At 42.3% G+C, this 20,344-nt stretch overlaps 1 protein-coding gene across 1 annotated transcript in view; it reads right to left on the bottom strand.

Annotated features, from left to right (window-relative positions):
• Positions 1-20,344, bottom strand: part of dlg4 (discs large MAGUK scaffold protein 4) — a gene marked incomplete in the record, with an annotated part of 97,424 nt that overhangs the window by 60,622 nt on the left and 16,458 nt on the right. The window contains 1 exon segment of the mRNA XM_062957887.1: positions 20,296-20,344. This exon segment is cut by the window's right edge and continues 116 nt beyond it. Coding sequence (XP_062813957.1) covers positions 20,296-20,344 — 49 coding nt within the window.

The following is a 20,344-nucleotide window of genomic DNA, read 5'->3' on the forward strand; positions in this document are numbered from 1 at the left end:
GGACACATTAAATCATCATAATCATCATCATCACCATCATCCTCATCATCATCATCATCATCATCATCATCATCATCTCTACTCCTGGCATTTTGCCTTTGGACTCTTTCCCCCCTTTTCTCGATAAGACAGGGGTCCTGACCTCCCTATAGAAAAATTGCTTGGACCCCATTAAATCATCATCAACAACAACAACCATCACTATCATCATCCCTTCTCATGGTATGTTTCCTTTTGCTTCTTCCCCCTCTTCCTCTATAGGAAAGTCCTAACCCCCTTTAACCCTACATCACTCGTTCCTAATAATAATAATAATAATAATAATAATACAGCATCCAGGCTACTAGGTATGTTCCCTTTTGCTTCCCCCCCCCCCCCCACTTCCTCTATAGGAAAGTCCTAACCCCCTTTAACCCTACATCACTTGTTCCTAATAATAATAATAATAATAATAATAATAATAATAATAATAATAACAACAACAACAACCCTACTGGGATCTGCGTGCATCATCCAAATATACATCACACAGTCCTAGACACTTGGGAAGTGTTAGACTTGCAATTTTGTGATACGAAACCCAGCATATCTATCTTGTTTGCTGTGTCATACAATAATAATAATAATAATAATAATAATAATAATAATAATAATACAGCATCCAGGCTACTAGGTATGTTCCCTTTTGCTTCTTCCCCCTCTTTCTTTATAAGAAAGTCCAAACCACCTTTAGCCTTACATCACTCGTTCCTAATAATAATAATAATAATAATAATAATAATAATAATAATAATACAGCATCCAGGCTACTAGATATGTTCCCATTTGCTTCTCCCCCTTCTTTCTCTATAAGAAAGTCCAAACCACCTTTAGCCTTACATCACTCGTTCCTAATAATAATAATAATAATAATAATAATAATAATAATAATAATAATAATACAGCATCCAGGCTACTAGGTATGTTCCCTTTTGCTTCTCCCCCTTCTTTCTTTATAAGAAAGTCCAAACCACCTTTAACCCTACATCACTCGTTCCTAATAATATTAATAATAATAATAATAATAATAATAATAATAATAATAATAATAATACAGCATCCAGGCTACTAGGTATGTTCCCTTTTGCTTCTCCCCCTTCTTTCTTTATAAGAAAGTCCAAACCACCTTTAACCCTACATCACTCGTTCCTAATAATAATAATAATAATAATAATAATAATAATACAGCATCCAGGCTACTAGGTATGTTCCCTTTTGCTTCTTCCCCCTCTTTCTTTATAAGAAAGTCCAAACCACCTTTAACCCTACATCACTCGTTCCTAATAATAATAATAATAATAATAATAATAATAATAATACAGCATCCAGGCTACTAGGTATGTTCCCTTTTGCTTCTCCCCCTTCTTTCTTTATAAGAAAGTCCAAACCACCTTTAACCCTACATCACTCGTTCCTAATAATAATAATAATAATAATAATAATAATACAGCATCCAGGCTACTAGGTATGTTCCCTTTTGCTTCTTCCCCCTCTTTCTTTATAAGAAAGTCCAAACCACCTTTAACCCTACATCACTCGTTCCTAATAATAATAATAATAATAATAATAATAATAATACAGCATCCAGGCTACTAGGTATGTTCCCTTTGGCTTCTCCCCCTTCTTTCTCTATAAGAAAGTCCAAACCACCTTTAACCCTACATCACTCATTCCTAATAATAATAATTATTATTATTAATTATTAATTATTATCTGAGCGCATCATCCGAAAATACATCACACAGTCCTAGACACTTGGGAAGTGTTCGACTTGTGATTTTATGATATGAAATCCAGCATATCTATCTTGTTTGCTGTGTCATAATAAAATAAAATAATAATAATAATAATAATAATAATAATAATACAGCATCCCGGCTACTACCGTGAGCAGATGGCGTTGCTTCTTTGCCTTCCGGACGTTGCTGATGAAGCGTCTCCCCATCTTCTTGGCGTACCAGACAGACACAAACATGGTGCCCCTTTCGGAAGGGGAGGGGGCCTTGATTGACAGGCAGGCAAGTCCTCCGACCTCCCTCTTTCCCCCCTTAAGCGTTGCTATAGACTGCTGTTATAGACTCCTCTAATTGTGCCCACCTTCCTCCTTGGGGAAAATGAATAAACCAGGGAGATGGGCAGTCCTTGCTGTCTTTGCCTGGACCATAAGTAAGGGGAAGAGAAGGGGGAGATACCCTTTGGTGTCTATGGAGGGGAGAACTACATCTCTTAGGGACTTTATGGGGGGCAATCAGGGAAAGGAAAGGTCCGTAGCCGTCACCATGGCCTCCGTCACCATGGCCTCCTCATCCTCCGTAGCATCCTTCCCTCCTTTTGCTCCTTCTTTCCTTCCTTCTCTCTGGCTGTCAGGTGGACAGGAAAGCAGCAGAGCAGCCCAACACAACCCCGCTTTCCATCTCCCTCTGTGCTCAATGGGCCAGAAAGAATTCAATACAAAAAAAAAGGAGGAAGGAAGAAGGAGGGAGCGGAGGAGGAGCAGGAGGAGGAGGAGGAGAGAAAACAGGTGGGATCGGAAATTTCCATTGAGATGGCAGACTCTCTGGTAGACTGCATGCAAGCACACACTATATATGTGTGTGTGTATCTATGTGTGTGTGCATATATATCTATATATATAAAAGAGTAATGGCATCACGGCGACCGACAAAACAACAAAACTACAGGCCCCCCCCGACCTTGAAATTTGACAACACAACCCATCATCCACGCCTCTAGGTTGATACAACAAAAAGAAAAGAAAAATAAAGTCCTAATTAGAGGGAGAGGAATAATTGCTTTTATCCAATTGCTGCCAGTTAGAAGGCTAAGCTCCTCCAACTCGGTCTCCTAGCAACCCAATAAAAAATAATAAAAAACACTAAAAAAAAATTAAAAACACTAAAAGATTAATACCATAAAATACTATAATAACAGAAAATAACTAAAAATAATACAAGAAAATAATAAAATATAATAAATAAAAAGATAACTTACAATAAAATTAATTAAAAAATACCAATAACATCAAATAAAAATTACACAACAATTTTTAACCAATACCACCACCACTTTGCCACAGCAACGCGTGGCCAGGCTCAGCTAGTCTATATATATATATAAGGGTAATGAAATTTCGGCCTAGGACAAAACAACAAAACTACACATCCCAGAAACACTAAACTTGGCAGCACAACCCCTCATCCATGCCTCTGCGTTCATACAACAAAAAGAAAAGAAAAAATAAGGCCTAATTAGAGGGAGAGGAATAATTGTTTTTTGTTCAATTGCTGCCAGTTAAAAGGCTAAGCTCCACCCACTTGGTCTCCTAGCAACCCACTCAGCCCAGGGGACAGGTAGAGTTAGGCCTCACTTAGGCCTCTTCCGCACTGCCTATAAAATACAGATTATCTGATTTGAACTGGATTATATGGCAGTGTAGACTCAAGGCCCTTCCACACAGATACATAACCCATTTATAATGGACTTAATGTCAGGGGAAAACCTTTACCCTTTACCTTACTACCACCATTTCCTCAAGACTTTATTTCCCAGACCACCATACTGCGCCACAGCAACGCGTGGCCGGGCACAGCTAGTCTATATATATAAAAGGGTAATGGAATCACAGCACCGGACAAAACAACTAAACTAAATGCCCCACAACCTCGAAAATTGACAGCACAACCTCTCATCCACGCCTCTACATTCATACAACAAGAAGAAAAGAAAAAGTCCATACGTACATATACTATTCATATTATTATTCTATATATATATAAAAGGGTAATGGAATCACGGCACCAGACAAAACAACTAAACCAAACGCCCCACAATCTCGAAAATTAACAGCACAACCTCTCATCCACGCCTCTACGTTCGTACAACAAAAGGAAAAGAAAAAGTAAGTCCTAGCCACAGCAACGCGTGGCCGGGCACAGCTAGTATATATATACATATATACACACACATTGTATATATGCATATCTATATATCAGATATGGGCCAACTTGGGCCCTCCAGGTGTTTTGGACTTCAACTCCCACAATTCCTAGCAGCCGGTAGGCTGCTAGGAATTATGGGAGTTGAAGTCCAAAACACCTGGAGGGCCCAAGTTGGCCCATGCCTGGTTTAGAATTGATGAGCATTGAGGCCTCACCCAACTACAACTCCCACCATTCCTAGCAGCCTCTGATTGCTTATGGAAATCTACAGTTAGAGAAGAATACTGTCCTGGTTCTTCAACCTCTTTTCTCAGCAGCAAACAGGCCTCAAAAATAGAAGGGCCTCTCTGAGTACACCGCTCTCTTCGCCAGCGGGACTCAAGTCAGCACTGAAAAGAAACTTGTCCAAACTGGTGTTGCAGCAGCAGAACAGAAACAGTATCAAATCCATCCCCAGGTTTTTGCATGCAAACTTGGGCCCTCCAGGAGTTTTGGACTTCAACTCCCACCATTCCTAACAGCCTACCGGCTGTTAGGAATGGTGGGAGTTGAAGTCCAAAACTCCTGGAGGGCCCAAGTTTGCCCATGCCTGAATTCTATGCATATATGAATGTGTGTATGGGGTTTCTGTCATGATTTGATACTGTTTCTGTTCTGCTGCAGCAAAACCAGTTTGGACAAGTTTCCTTTCAGTGCTGACTGAGTACCACTGGTGAAGAGAGTGGTGTACTCAGAGAGGCAGGCCTGTAGCGGGGGGGGGGGGGGGGGGGTTTCAACCCCCCCCCCCCCCCGAAATTTTTCAGGTTAAAAAAAAAACTTGGTTTACTCATGAATTTTAACTGGTTAACCAAATCCCCATGCTAAGTCTATGAGACATAAAACATTAAGAGTCCCTCCAGGCACTATCTCAAGCAGATATTGACAGGTCTGAACCCCGGGGGGGGGGGGCGAGTGGGTCAGGGGTTCAACCCCCCCCCCAAATTTTCAAAACCCCTCCCGAATTTTTTTTCTGGCTACGGCCCTGCAGAGAGGCCCTGCTATTTTTGAGGCCTGTTTACTGCTGAGAAAAGAGGGTGAAGAACCAGGATGGTGTTCTTCTCTGACGGTTTATGACTGTAGCCTTCGGATTCTGATTGATTCATGTCTGGGATCCCCCTGTCTTCTGATTGTCCAATCAGGACAGTAAATAATATTCTACTGGTAAGGTATTTGAATATTGCCTCCATGTAAGCTGCCTTGAGTCCCCTTCGGGGTAGAGAAAAGCGGGGTAGAAATAGAACAAAAAACTAAATACTAAATAAATAAATAAATAACAACACACAGAAGCCAGGGAAATTCCAGACAATCAGGGCCAGCTAACACCTCCCAACACTCCCCCAGGCAGGAAGCAGTCAGGCTTTGAAGCTGCAAGGCTATTCAGTGCTAATCAAGCTGGCCATTGGAAATATTCACACTTGCCTCCAACAGACAAGAGTTCTTTCTCCCACCCTGGACATTATTCCCCACTTGCCCAGTTTCCAACAGAACTCACAACCTCTGAGGATGCCTGCCATAGATGTGGGTGAAACATCAGGAGAGAATGCTCCTGAAACAAGGCCACACAGCCCAGAAAACGCACAGCAACCCATTGAAAGATTATTAATGCATAGATATGGGCGAAACGTCAGGAGAGAATACTTCTAGAACACGACCATACAGCCCGGAAAACATACAACAACCCAATTAATGCAATGGTCAAGCTGCAGTTGCAAAGGGAGGCCACAAGGTGGAGCCCTGATACTGCAGCTGTCAATGCTGGAAGGCTTTTGAGGGGGAGTTCAATGGGGGAGGGGAGGGGCTTGAAGGCATGAATGGAGTTGGAAAGGCCTGGGAAGAACTGAAGGTGGAAGAAAAAGAAGAGAAAGAAAGGCCTCCACCAGGAAAAGGGGCCCCAACCGCAGCAGGCTCTTCTCCACAACACCTCCATTAAAACCAAACAGGGCAAAACCCACATGGTATAGCATAGGGTTGAACGGGGTTGGACTGGATGACTCTTGGATGCCCCTTCCAAGTCCATGGTCTTGTGATCTAGCTCTCTATCAATCTATCCATCCATCCATCTTAGGGAGGTGGACTGGATGACCCTTGAGATATCTTCCAAATTCACAATTCATTCATTCATTCATTCATTCTGTCCTTCCGTCCGTCCGTCCATCCATCCATCTATCTAGGTGTTGGACTGGATGGCCCTTCCCATGAATCCATGATTCTATCTATATATCTATCTATTTACTGAGGGGGTGGATTGGATCTCCCTTGGATATTCCTTCCAACTCCATTAGGTAGGTAAGTAGATCCCAAGGGTCATCTAGTCAAACTCCATAAGATGATAGCTGGATGGATAGATTCATAGAACCCTATAGATCAGTGGTTCTCAACCTGGGGTCCCCAGATGTTTTGGCCTTCAACTCCCAGAAATCCTAACCAACTGGCTGGGATTTCTGGGAATTATAGGCCAAAACATCTGGGGACCCCAGGTTGAGAACCACTGATCTAGATGGACAAGAACCCAAAGTCCATCCAGCTGGACCTCCGAGAGAGAGAGAGAGAGAGAGAGAGAATATTATATTCATTCTCCCTCCCTCTCTCTCTCTCTCTCTCTCGGAGGTCCAGCTGGATGGCCTTTGGGTTCTTGTTTGACTAGGTGACCCTTGGGGTCTACTTACCTATCTACCTACCTAACTATCTTATGGAAGTTGGACTGGGTGGTTCTTGAGGTCTCTTCCAACTCTAGGATTCTATCTATATATCCATCCATCCACCCATCTATCCATCCATCCATCTCATCTATTGAGGGGTTGGACTGGATGCCCCTTGGGTTCTATTCGAATTCCATGATTTTCATTCTCTCTCTCTGTCCCATACGGGGTTGTACTGGATGGCCTTTGGGTTCTCTTCCATCTTCAGGATCATATGACTTTATGGAAGAACCACTCAATGTGCTCTTCCATTTCCATGGTTCTATGAATCTACCTTGGCGTTTCTTCCAACTTTAGGATTCTATCCATCCATCCGCCTATTGAGAGGTTGGTTTGGATGACCTTTGGGTTCTTTTCCAACTCCATGATTTTAATTCTAGCTCTCTCTCTTTCTCAAGGTGGGTTGGACTGGATGACCCTTGGTGAGTATCTTCCATCTCCATGGTTCTATGAATCTACCTAACCATCCACCAATTGAGAGATTGGTCTGGATGACCTTTGGGTTCTCTTCCATCTCCATGATTCCCATTCTAGCTCTCTCTCTCTTAGGGGGGTTGGACTGGATGATCTTTGAGAAGTCTTTTCCATCCCCATGGATCTATCTATCTATCTCTCTATCATCTATTTATACATCCGCCTATCGAGAGATTGGTCTGGATGACCTTTGGGTTCTCTTCCATCTCCATGATTCGCATTCTAGCTCTCTCTCTCTTAGGGGGGTTTTGCTGGATGACCTTTGAGAGGTCTCTTCCATCTCCATGGTTCTATGAATCCATCCATCCATCCATCCGCCTATAGAGGAATTGGTCTGGATGACCTTTGAGAGGTCTCTTCCATCTCCATGATTCTATGAATCTATCTATCTATCTATCTATCTATCTATCTATCTATCTATCTATCTATCTATCTAACCATCCACCAATTGATTGGTCTGGATGGCCTTTGGGTTCTCTTCCATCTCCATGATTCGCATTCTAGCTCTCCCTCTCTTAGGGGAGGTTGGGCTGGATGATCTTTGAGGGGTCTTTTCCATCTCCATGGTTCTATGAATCTATCTATCTATCTATCTATCTATCTATCTATCTATCTATCTATCTATCCATCCATCCACCAGTAGATTGGTCTGGATGACCTTTGGGTTCTCTTCCAACTCGCATGAGTTGGAATCTATCTATCCATCCATCCATCCATCTGCCTATCAAGGGATTGGTTCTCTCCCTCTCTTAAGAGGGTTGGACTGGATGGTTTTTGAGAGGTCTCTTCCATCTCCATGCTTCTATGAATCTATCTATCTATCTATCCATCCATCCATCCATCCGACTATCAAGAGATTGGTCTGGATGACCTTTGGGTTCTTTTCCATCTCCAAGATTCGCATTGTAGCTCTTTCTCTCTTAGGGGAGGTTGGGCTGGATGACCTTTGAGAGGTCTCTTCCATCTCCATGCTTCTATGAATCTATCTATCTATCTATCTATCTATCTATCTATCTATCTATCCATCCATCCTTCCGACTATCAAGGGATTGGTCTGGATGACCTTTGGGTTCTCTTCCATCTCCATGAATCACATGTTGGACTAGATGACCTTTGGGGGCCTCTTAAGGGATTGGAAGGAATCCCTATTAAGGGATTGGTCTGGATGACCTTTAGGTTCTCTTCCAACTTGCATGAGTTCGAATCTATCTATCCTTCCATCCATCCATCCATCCATCCATCCGCCTATCAAGGGATTGGTTCTCTACCTCTCTTAGGGGGGTTGGACTGGATGATCTTCGAGAGGTCTCTTCCATCTCCATGGTTCTATGAATCTATCTATCTATCTATCTATCTATCTATCTATCTATCTATCTATCTATCCATCCATCCATCCATCCTTCCGACTATCAAGGGATTGGTCTGGATGACCTTTGGGTTCTCTTCCATCTCCATGAATCACATGTTGGACTAGATGACCTTTGGGGGCCTCTTCCACCTCCAGGACCCTATGGAAGCACCACTGCATTGGCTCTCCTTGATCCACCTCTCTCTCTTTCTCTCTCTCTCGCCCTCTGCCAGCCCTTGGCTAATTGGATTCCCATCAGGGGCCTGTGAGGTCAGCTCTCCTGAGGATGGGATTAAGAGTCCGTGTGAGGAGGAGGAAGACCTGGATCCCGGCCCAGGACTCACACTCGCACCACCGCCAGACCTTCGCGCACATTAAACCATGATCTATTCCCAAGATAGGGCCAACTTGGGCCCTCCAGGTGTTTTGGACCAATTGTAAAACACGCCCCACTGTCGGAATACATTTCCTTATGTGTGCCGTGGCTTTGATAAAATAGAATGGTCTCTACCGGCAGTTGAAATACAAGTGGAAGAAGGTGGATTCTGGCATTGCAATCCAACTCTGGACTTAAGCAGATGGAAATAGAACATTGGAAAAATCTTTTCTCCTGTGTTTGGTATGGGTCCAAGACATTTGTAAAGTGTGTGCCGTTATCGGTATAGATTTCTAGGTGTAAACCGTAGCTTTAGAGCAGCCATGGGTCAACCTGGGCCCTCCAGGTTAGGCTCCGGTAGGCTGCTAGGAATTGTGGGAGTTGAAGTCCAAAACACCTGGAGGGCCCAAGTTGGCCCATGCCTGGTGTAGAATTGCTGAGGATTCGAATGCTTTCGAAACCAAGACGCCTTTGTGTTCTTGCCAAGGATTTTTAAAAAGCAGATGTCTCTTATGTAAGACCAGGCAGAACTTGCCATTTCAGCTAACTTTAGGCACGTCACGTTGGGCGCATCCGCACCGTGGAATTTAATGCAGATTGACACCGCTTTAACCGCCTCCTAATCCTGGAGTTGTCATTTTGCAAGGCCTTCCTCCTCTTCTGCCAAAGAGTGCAAACTACAACTCCCATGAGCCATTGCAGTCAAAGTGATGCTAAACTGCATTCATTCTACAGTAGATGCACCCGATCCAGACCCAAAGCACCCAATATTTAAATACATATGTCACCACGAATTGTCAATCACTTCCAAAATTACATAAGGGACTTCTCTCAGTTATATCTCCTCAAATCTCAAAGCATTGGGGACATACAAACTGGGGGATTCTGGGAGCGGAAGTACAAGAAAGTAACTTTTGCAAACTTTTGCAAACTCTAAACATGTCACCAAAATAACTTCAGAAAATGTATATAAATGTATGGAAATCCATCATCAACTTAAAAGCCAGCAAACTGTCAAACTAGGGCACCAACAGCAGGATTAAAACTATAGCTTAATAGCACTACTAACAGAAGGATTCTGGGAATTGTAGTCCCAACTACTAATTTCTAATAGCAACCTGCCTGGACTCACAAAGTCGGAAAAGGAGCCCTTCATATACTGAATACTCATTATTATTATTGTATTATTTTGTATTATTATTATTTTTATCATTATTAATATTTTGTGTTGTTGTTGTTGTTTTCATTGTTGTTATATACCGCTTTGCATCCCAATGCAGAAATAAAAGCAGGATAATAATAATAATAATAATAATAATAATAATAATAATAATAATGGGGAAAAGCAAGGCATACTTTGGACTTCTGCATGTATCGGGTATGGATGCTATTATTATTATTATTATTATTATTATTATTACTAGTAGTAGTAGTAGTAGTAGTAGTGGTTCTACATTACATACACACAGAATCCCAAAGTATGCTTTGCTGTTGTTGTTGTTGTTGTTGTTGTTGTTGTTGTTATTAATAGTAGTAGTAGTATATTTTGTGTTGTTGTTGTTGTTGTTGTCATTATTGTTAAATACTGCTTTGCATCCCAATGCAGAAATAAAAGCAGAATAATAATAATAATACAGTAATAATAATAACAACTACTTCTGGACTTCTGCATGTATATGGTATAGATTTCACTATTCTGATTATGATTATTATTGGATCTACATTACATACACACAGAAACCCAGAGTGTGCTTTGCTGTTCTTCTTCTTCTTATTATTATTATTATTAGTAGTAGTAGTAATAATAATAATATTTGCATAGGATCTATGCCACATATACACCACATGCCTTTCATGTTACCATGATTCACTAATTAATCGACTAACTGTAATGTATTTTGATCTTAGGTCTATTAAGATTGTCTTTAATATATGTAAAATAATAATAATAATAATACATTTATTTATTATTTGCGTCATTTCTATCTCGCCGTTCTCCTCCCATGGGGGATTCAAAGCGGTGTACATCATACGTCTAGGCAAAAATTCAGTGCAACAAATAAAACTATATTAAATCACTAAAATCAATAAACATATAAATACACATTAAAACCCCTAAAATATTAAAACATCATAGGCCCCCTAACACAAAACGTATCACACCAATTCCTTAATCACAATTCGGCTGCTTCATCTGTAACTGTGTTGTGATATAATGTTAAATTATATTCATTCGCCAAAGGCCTGTTTAAAAAGCCAGGTTTTGACTTGTTTCCTAAATGGGAAGCTCTCTGCCCCGGAAAGAGTAAGGTGGAGGCTCCTTCTTTGGAGGCTTTGAAGCAGAGGCTGGATGGCCATATGTCAGGAGTGCTTTGAATGAAACTTTCCTGCTTCTTGGCAGAATGGGGTTGGACTGGATGGCCCATGAGGTCTCTTCCAACTCTAGGAGTCTATGATTCTCAATACCAGGAGGGAGGAGGCTGATCTGATCTCCTAAGGCAGGGAGTTCCACAGCTGAGGGGCCACCATTGAGAAGGCCCTGTCTCTCGTCCCCATTTTATATTTTTATATCAGTTTTAATAATATAATATATTGTATATACATATAATATTGATAATAATATTATGTTATACAATATAATACTAATAGTAATACCATATAATAGTATTAATTATATGTTATCTATATATATAAAAGAATGATGGCATCACAGTGACCCACAAAACAACAAAACTACAGGCCCCCCAACCTCGAAATTTGACAACACAACCCATCATCCACGCCTCTAGGTTGATACAACAAAAAGAAAAGAAAAATAAAGTCCTAATTAGAGAGAGAGGAATAATTGCTTTTATCCAATTGCTGCCAGTTAGAAGGCTAAGCTCCTCCAACTTGGTCTCCTAGCAACCCAATAAAAAATAATAAAAAACACTAAAAAATTAATTAAAAACACTAAAAAATTAATACAATAAAATACTATAATAACAGAATATAACTAAAAATAATACAAGAAAATAATAAAATATAATAAATAAAAAGATACAATAAAATTAATCAAAAAAATACAAATAACGTCAAATAAAAATGACACAACAATTTTTAACCAATACCACCACCACTTTGCCACAGCAACGCGTGGCCAGGCACAGCTAGTATATTACATATAATATTGCGGTATAGTGGCATAGTTCAATATAGTAATATATAATGCTAATATTGTGCTATGCTAATAATATAATACATTGTATGTACATACAGCTGCTCTGAGTCCCCTTCGGGGTGAGAAGGGTGGGATATAAATGTAGTAAATAAATGCAGTAAATAAAACAATATTTTTAGACTTAGGCTCGGCCAAAGTCTGAAATAACTTGAAAGCACAGAACAACAACAATCCTAATTGACTATCTCATTGGCCAGAAGCAGGCCCACACTTTCCATTGAGATCCTGATAGGATTATGTAGGTTAAAATTGTTTTCATTTTTAAATATTGTATTGTTCTTTCATTGTTGTTGTTGCTGTTTTGCACTACAAATAAGACATGTGCAGTGTGCATAGGAATTTGTTCGTATTTTTTTTTTCAAATGATAATTTGGCCTGTCTGCAACCTGTCTGCCACCCATTGGACTACTTGAAGCTTCTGAACAGTCTTCAAGGGCAGCCCCACACAGAGCGGGTTGCAGTAGTCTATTCAAGATGTGACAAAAGCGTGGACCACCATGGCCATCTAACTTCCCAAGGTATGGACACAGCTGGCGCATAAGTTTTAATTGTGCAAATATTCTCCTGCCCACTGCCGAAATCTGGAATTCCAGGCTCAGTGATGAGTCCAGGAGGACTCCCAAACCTATGTCTTCCCTTCCAACATAGATTGTAACCCTATGCCCTGTTCGGCCTGTTGACTGACCAGAAGGACCTCTGTCTTGTCTGGATTTCAATTTGTTCACCTTCATCCAGACCATCACAGCTGCCAAGCACTGGTTCAGGACCTTAGTGACAGTTGGAAAGGAGTGATAGAGTTGGACATCATCTGCGTACAGATGGCATCCAACTCCAAAACTCCAGATGATCTCCCTCAGTGGCTTCGTGTAGATGTTAAATAACATGGGGGACAATACTGAACCCTGCAGGACCCCACAGAGGACAAAGGTTGTGAGCAACACCTTCTGGGAACAATCCTCCAGGAAGGACTGGAGCCACTGCAAAACAGGACCTCTGAGCCCCATTCCCACAAGACGTCCCAGAAGGATACTGTGGTCTACAGCAGGGTCCTCAAAACTTTTAAGTGGAGGTCCAGTCCACAGTCCCGCAGACTGTTGGGGGGCCGGACTAGGATGAAATAGCCCAAAATTAGGATTGTTGTTGTTGTGTGCCTTCAAGTCGTTTCAGACGTAGGTCAACCCTATGTCTAAAGTTTAGGACAGGGGCCAGGTCAAGGACCTTGGAGGGCTGCATCTGGCCCACGGGCCTTAGTTGGTGACCCCTGATCTAGACGACTTCATAAGACCATACGTAAGCAAAGAGACCTCCAAAGACCATCTAGATGATCTCATAAGACCATAGGTAAGGAAAAGATTCCTCAAAAGTCATCTAGATGATCTCATAAAGCCACCAGAAGACCGTAGATAAGGAAAGGGACCTTCAAAGACCAAACTAGGGCCCATGGGCCGCATGCGGCCCTCCAAGGTCATTTACCTGCCCCTTGTCCTAAATTTTAGGACCTGAAATAACTTAAAGGCACACAACAACAGCAATCCTAATTTTGGACTATTTCATCAAAGTCCAGCCCCCCAACAGTCCAATTAAAAGGTTTGAGGACCCCTGATCTAGATGGTTTCATAAGACCATAGGTAAGGAAAGAGACCTCCAAAGACCATCTAGATGGTCTCATAAAGCCATCAGAAGACCATAGATAAGGAAAGGGATCTTCAAAGACCATCTTGATGGTTTCATAAGACCATAGGTAAAGAAAGGGGCCCCCAAAGGCCAACTAGACAATCTCATAAATCCATAGGTAAGGAAAGAGATCCTCAAAGGCCATCTAGATGGTCTCATAGGACCATAGGTAAGGAAAGTGAGCTCCAAAAGCCATCTAGATGGTCTAATAAGGCCGTAGCTAAGCAAAGAGACCTTCAAAGACCATCTAGATGATCTCATAAGACCATAGCTAAGCAAAAAGACCTCCAAAGACCATCTAGATGGTCTCATAAGACCATAGGTAAGGAAAAGATTCCTCAAAAGTCATCTAGATGATCTCATAAAGCCACCAGAAGACCGTAGATAAGGAAAGGGACCTTCAAAGACCATCTAGATGGTTTCCTAAGACCATAGGTAAGAAAAGAGACCCTCAAAGGCCATCTAGATGGTCTCATAGGACCATAGGTAAGGAAAGTGAGCTCCAAAAGCCATCTAGATGGTCTCATAAGGCCGTAGCTAAGCAAAGAGACCTTCAAAAAGATCATAGGTAAGCAAAGAGACCTCCAAAGCCAGGCAGACTTAGGTCAACCCTAAGTCTAAAGTTAAGGACAGGGGCCAGGTCAATGGCCTTGGAGGGCTGTCTCCGGTCCACGGGCCTTAGTTTGGGGACCCCTGATCTACAATATCGAAGGCCACTGAGTGGTCCAAGAGAACCAACAAGGACACACTCCCCAGTCCAGTTCCCAGTGTAGACCATCCACTAAGGAGACCTGGGAGTCTAATTCATATTCTTTGCTTCCCAACCCACCAATGCAAATGTTATTCTCTAAATGGGAGTCAAGGATGCACATGAGGAGGAAGAGACTTCTTGAACGCACTGGATAAAAAGTGAGATCAAGATTGCAAGAATATAAAAAATTAAAAATAACAATATGCACCCCATTCCTCACCAAGAGCAACTGTTCCCGCAACATGGCATTTTCTCCCCCTGCCCCACATATTTCCATGATAAATACCTCTGGGTAGGGTAGAGCGGAGGCTACGCGTGCCGTGGGGTTTTGGGGGGGAGGGTGTTCGCATGGAGGTGGGTGTCAAATTGGGGTGCACAAAGCCATGCGCAAGCACACACATGCACATGGAACAGGTACACAATAGACAGGGAGGAGGGCATCCACAGCAGCAGGTAGGCACTAATGCGTGGGCAGTTGTCGCGATGAGACCTGGGTTTGAATCCTCACTTGGTCATGGAAGCCCATGGGGGGAAACTTGGGTGAGTCACACTCTCTCAGCCCCAGAAAACCCCGTGATAGGGTTGCCATAAGTGGGAAATTATGTGGGATGTAGATTAAATGCAGCCTGACTTCTCTTTCACGGCCATTGCTCAAAGCTATGGAGTTCTGGGAGTTGTAGTTTGGGGAAGTCTCCCCACTCTTTAGCAGAGAAGGCCAAACTACAACTCCCAGGTTCCATAGCATTGCACCAAGGCCGTCCACATGGGGTCAAACTGCATTTGTTCTACAGTCCAGATGCCTCCTTGAAGGCATGTAGCCACAACAACACTGGACTCTTGTACAACTGACATTGCACGGTCCTTTTTGCATTGTTAGTTTTGCACAGTTCTTGCACTATTCCTATATCCTTCCCTTGTGCTCTCTATCTTAAACTATTTATTTTCTCCTCTATTGATCTTGGACCACTCCTTTTGCATTGTTAGCCTTGTTCTATTCTTTTTTGCACAATTAATCATGCACAAACCTCTTGCACACTTGATTGTGAGATGTTCCTTGTACATTGTGAATCTTGAAGTGCCCCATTTCCCTTATGGATCCTGGACTGCTCCTTTTGCACTACTGATCTTGCACTATTCTCCACTTATTTTATTAGTGATCATGCACGATTCCTGTCCCCTTAATCATCTTTCACTATTTTTCTTTTTTGCATGGTTGATCTTGCACTATTCCTTTTGCACAGTTGACTTTGCACTATACTTTTTCCATGGTTGACTTGGCACTATTGCTTTGTGCATTGCTCATCTTGCACTATTCCTTTTGCACAGTTGACTTTGAACTATACTTTTTCCATGGTTGACTTTGCACTATTGCTTTGTGCATGTCTGATCTTGCACTATTCCTCTTGCACGGTTGACTTTGCACTATTGCTTTGTGCATGTCTGATCTTGCACTATTCCTTTTGCACGGTTGACTTTGCACTATACTTTTTCCATGGTTGACTTTGCACTATTGCTTTGTGCATTGCTCATCTTGCACTATTCCTTTTGCACAGTTGACTTTGCACTATACTTTTTCCATGGTTGACTTGGCACTATTGCTTTGTGCATTGCTCATCTTGCACTATTCCTTTTGCACAGTTGACTTTGCACTATACTTTTTCCATGGTTGACTTTGCACTATTGCTTTGTGCATGTCTGATCTTGCACTATTCCTTTTGCACGGTTGACTTTGCACTATACTTTTTCCATGGTTGACTTGGCACTATTGCTTTGTGCATTGCTCATCTTGCACTATACCTTTTGCACAGTTGACCTTGCATTATTGCTTTATGCATGTCTGATCTTGCACCATTCCTTTTGCACGGTTGATTTTGCACTATACTTTTTCAACTGTTGACCTTACACTATTGCTTTGTGCATTGCTGGTCTTATGCTACTCCTATTTGCTGGGGAATGCCATGTTGACAATCAAGTTTTGCACAAACTACAGGGGCAAGTGATCTATTTGGAAGGGAAGAATTCCTGCCATCATGCTTTTATTGTGCACAGACGTGTGTGGAGTAGGAGTGTGTGTATATGCGCATCATTACAGACACATGTGGATCCTTAACAGGAAATTTACATACACAGAAATGGGGAGAAATGCCACATTCACCATAGATACATGTACTGGTGCACGCCGATGATACACAGAGATGCCGAAATGCACATCCTGAAGGCACGGTGAAATACCACGAGGGCTCTATCTCATGCGCTCACTCCTTTGCACGCCCACATGCTCTCATACATAGACCTGTCACACATATGTCTTATACTGCTGTCATTTCTGAACAGGCTTCCCCATCCGAAATCTTGCCATTTCCTTATGGCAACTTGTCACAGTTGGAGGAGACTTGCACTATTATAATGCACCTGTAGCCTTTTTGAATGATGTGCATACTAAAAAAATAATATCAGAAAGGTATGGATGGTGAAAATCTCCTTGCAAAGAACTAGTATGGGATTCACTATCCAAGAACAGCCATCACGTAAAAAGGTGGTAGCAAAAGTGCATGTCGGGCACATGGACAAAACTACACCATGCTCTAAGGCACACTGAGCTATAACAACAAACCCTGGATACACAAGAAAAGAGGGACACACACGCAGGCCACAGAGAGCTCTTGCACGCACAACAAATGGTCTCTCACACACTTATGCAACAAGGGTCATGAATCCCAAAGGTGCGCTCCAGATGGTGCACACACCTGTTGACACCCACATAGCTAAGGCATGCCAAAGAGATGCACACACGTGTGTGAGGCTTGCACAAGGAGCCTTTGCACGCACAATGAACGATCCCACAAGCTTACACAACGAAGGACATGCGCTCCAAATACGCTCTCCGGATGGTGCACAGAAAATGCACACATCCATGCTTGCTGATATGGAAACAGGCACACTGGAGACAGAGATGCACACGCACATGCAAGGTTTTCACAGACCATTGCAATGCTCTCTGGATGCCGAATGCACATGTGCATATGCACCTGTTGACACCCACACACTCGAAATAGGAACACTGAAAGAACACGCATGTGCAAGGTTTTTACAGGCCACCAGGAGCCTTTGCACGCACATCACATCCACACATACCTATTGACATCAGCACACCTGAGATGGGAACAGGCACACTGGAGAGAGAGATGCACATGCACATACGAGGTATGCATGAGCCTATGCACAATGAATGAACCCACACAGTTACGCAATCAAGGCCATGCACTCCAAAGGTCCTCTCCACACACGTGCAAGAAAACACAAACACTTGTTGACATTCACACACCTGTGGGATGTAAACTCAAAGACCGGAGACAGATGCACACGCAGTGCGAGGTTTGCATGAGCCTACGTACAATGAAAGACGCCACATGCTCACGCAACGAGGGCCATGAGCACCAAAGGGGTCTCCAGATGGCAAATGCATATGTCCAAGAAAATGCACACGTACCTCTCAACATCCACACACACCCGAGGCACATGCATACACAAGTGTGAGGTCATGGGCATCCTCTGCATATACAGTGAACAATCCCACACATAGAAAAACACATACAACTTTTGACATCCACACACCTGAGAAGGAAACAGGCACATTGGAGAGATGCACGCACGTGTGAGATTTGCACAGGGAACCTTTGCACAAACAACTCTACACACATAATGCTACAAAGATGCTCTTTGAATGTCAAACAGACTAGAAAGCACCTGTTAATGCTCTTGCACACCTGAGACTGAGGCACATGCATGTGCAAGGTTTGCACGGGGAACCTTTGCACAAACAACTCTACACACATAACGCTACAACGATGCTCTCTGGATGTCAAACGGACAGGAACACACCTGTTAACACTCTTGCACACCTGAGACTGACGCATGTATATGGTATCAATGCCATTATTATTATAATTATTAGGATGAGATCTACATCACAGAAAGCCAGAATATGCTTTGCTGGTGCTGCTGTTATTGCTAATAATAATAATAATAATAATAATAATAATAATAATAATAATAATTGGATAGGATCTATGCCACATATACACCACATGCCTTTCATGTTACCAGTGAATTACTAATTACCAATTAATTAATTGATTGATTACTAATTACGATTAATTAATTACTAATTACCAATTAATTACTAATTAATCGTGAACGTGTGAGGTTTGCACCGGGGACCTTTGCACGCACAACTCTACACACATAACATTATAAAGATGCTCTTTGGAAGTCAAACAGACAGGAACACACCTGTTGACACTCTTGAACATCTGAGACTGACTGAAGTTTGCACGGGGACCCTTTGCACACACAACTCTACACATATAACATTATAAAGACGCTCTTTGGATGTCAAATGGACAGGAACACACCTGTAAACACTCTTGCACACCTGAGACTGATGCATGGATATGGTATGGATGCCATTATTATTATTATTATTATTATTATTATTATTATTATTATTATTATTAGGATGAGATCTACATCATGGAAAGCCAGAATATGCTTTGCTGGTGCTGCTGTTATTGCTAATAATAATAATAATAATAATAATAATAATAATATTTGGTTAGGATCTATGCCACATATACACCACATGCCTTTCATGTTACCAGTGAATTACTAATTACCAATTAATTAATTGATTGATTACTAATTACGATTAATTAATTAATTACTAATTACCAATTAATTACTAATTAATCGTGAACGTGCGAGGTTTGCACCGGGGACCTTTGCACACACAACTCTACACACATAGCATTATAAAGATGCTCTTTGGATGTCGAACAGACAGGAACACACCTGTTAACACTCTTGCACACCTGAGACTAATGCACATATAGGTGTGAAGTTTGCACAGGATGCCTTTGCATGCACAACTCTACACACATAGCATTATAAAGATGCTCTTTGGAAGTCAAACAGATAGGAACACACCTGTTAACATTCTTGCACACCTGAGACTGACTGAAGTTTGCATGAGGACCCTTTGCATGCACAACTCTACACACATAGCGTTATAAAGATGCTCTTTGGATGTCGAACAGACAGGAACACACCTGTTAACACTCTTGCACACCTGAGACTAATGCACACATAGGTGTGAAGTTTGCACAGGATGCCTTTGCATGAACAACTCTACACACATAACACTACAAAGATGGTCTCTGGGGGTCAAACGGACAGGAACGCACCTGTTAACATTCTTGCACACCTGAGACTGACTGAAGTTTGCACGAGGACCCTTTGCACGCACAACTCTACACACATAGCGTTATAAAGATGCTCTTTGGAAGTCAAAAAGACAGGAACACATCTGTTAACGCTCTTGCACACCTGAGACTGACGCACATGCACGTACAAGGTTTGCACAGGGAACCTCTTGCACACCTGAGTCTGATGCACACATAGGTGTGAAGTTTGCACAGGGAACCTTTGCATGCACAATAAACGACTCCACGCACTCCACATGTTCTCTCTGGATGTCAAACGTACGGGAAGACGCACAGAAGCACGCCTGCGGACACACTCACACACCTGAGAGTGACGCACAGGTTTGCATGGTGAGGCAGGTGTGGCAGGGGGAGGGCAGGTGGGCGAAGGGGGCCAGGTGCGGCGGCGGCGGTGGCAGCGGCGAAGGCAGGACGGTGTCCCTCTCTGGCCGGGGCACCCGCGCCCCCCTTCCTACCTTCATGGGGGAGATGTGGGAGTGAGACACGTAGCCGTGGACGCTCTCG

The sequence above is a fragment of the Anolis carolinensis genome, chromosome 6 (assembly GCF_035594765.1).
Source record: "Anolis carolinensis isolate JA03-04 chromosome 6, rAnoCar3.1.pri, whole genome shotgun sequence".
NCBI lineage: Eukaryota > Metazoa > Chordata > Lepidosauria > Squamata > Dactyloidae > Anolis > Anolis carolinensis.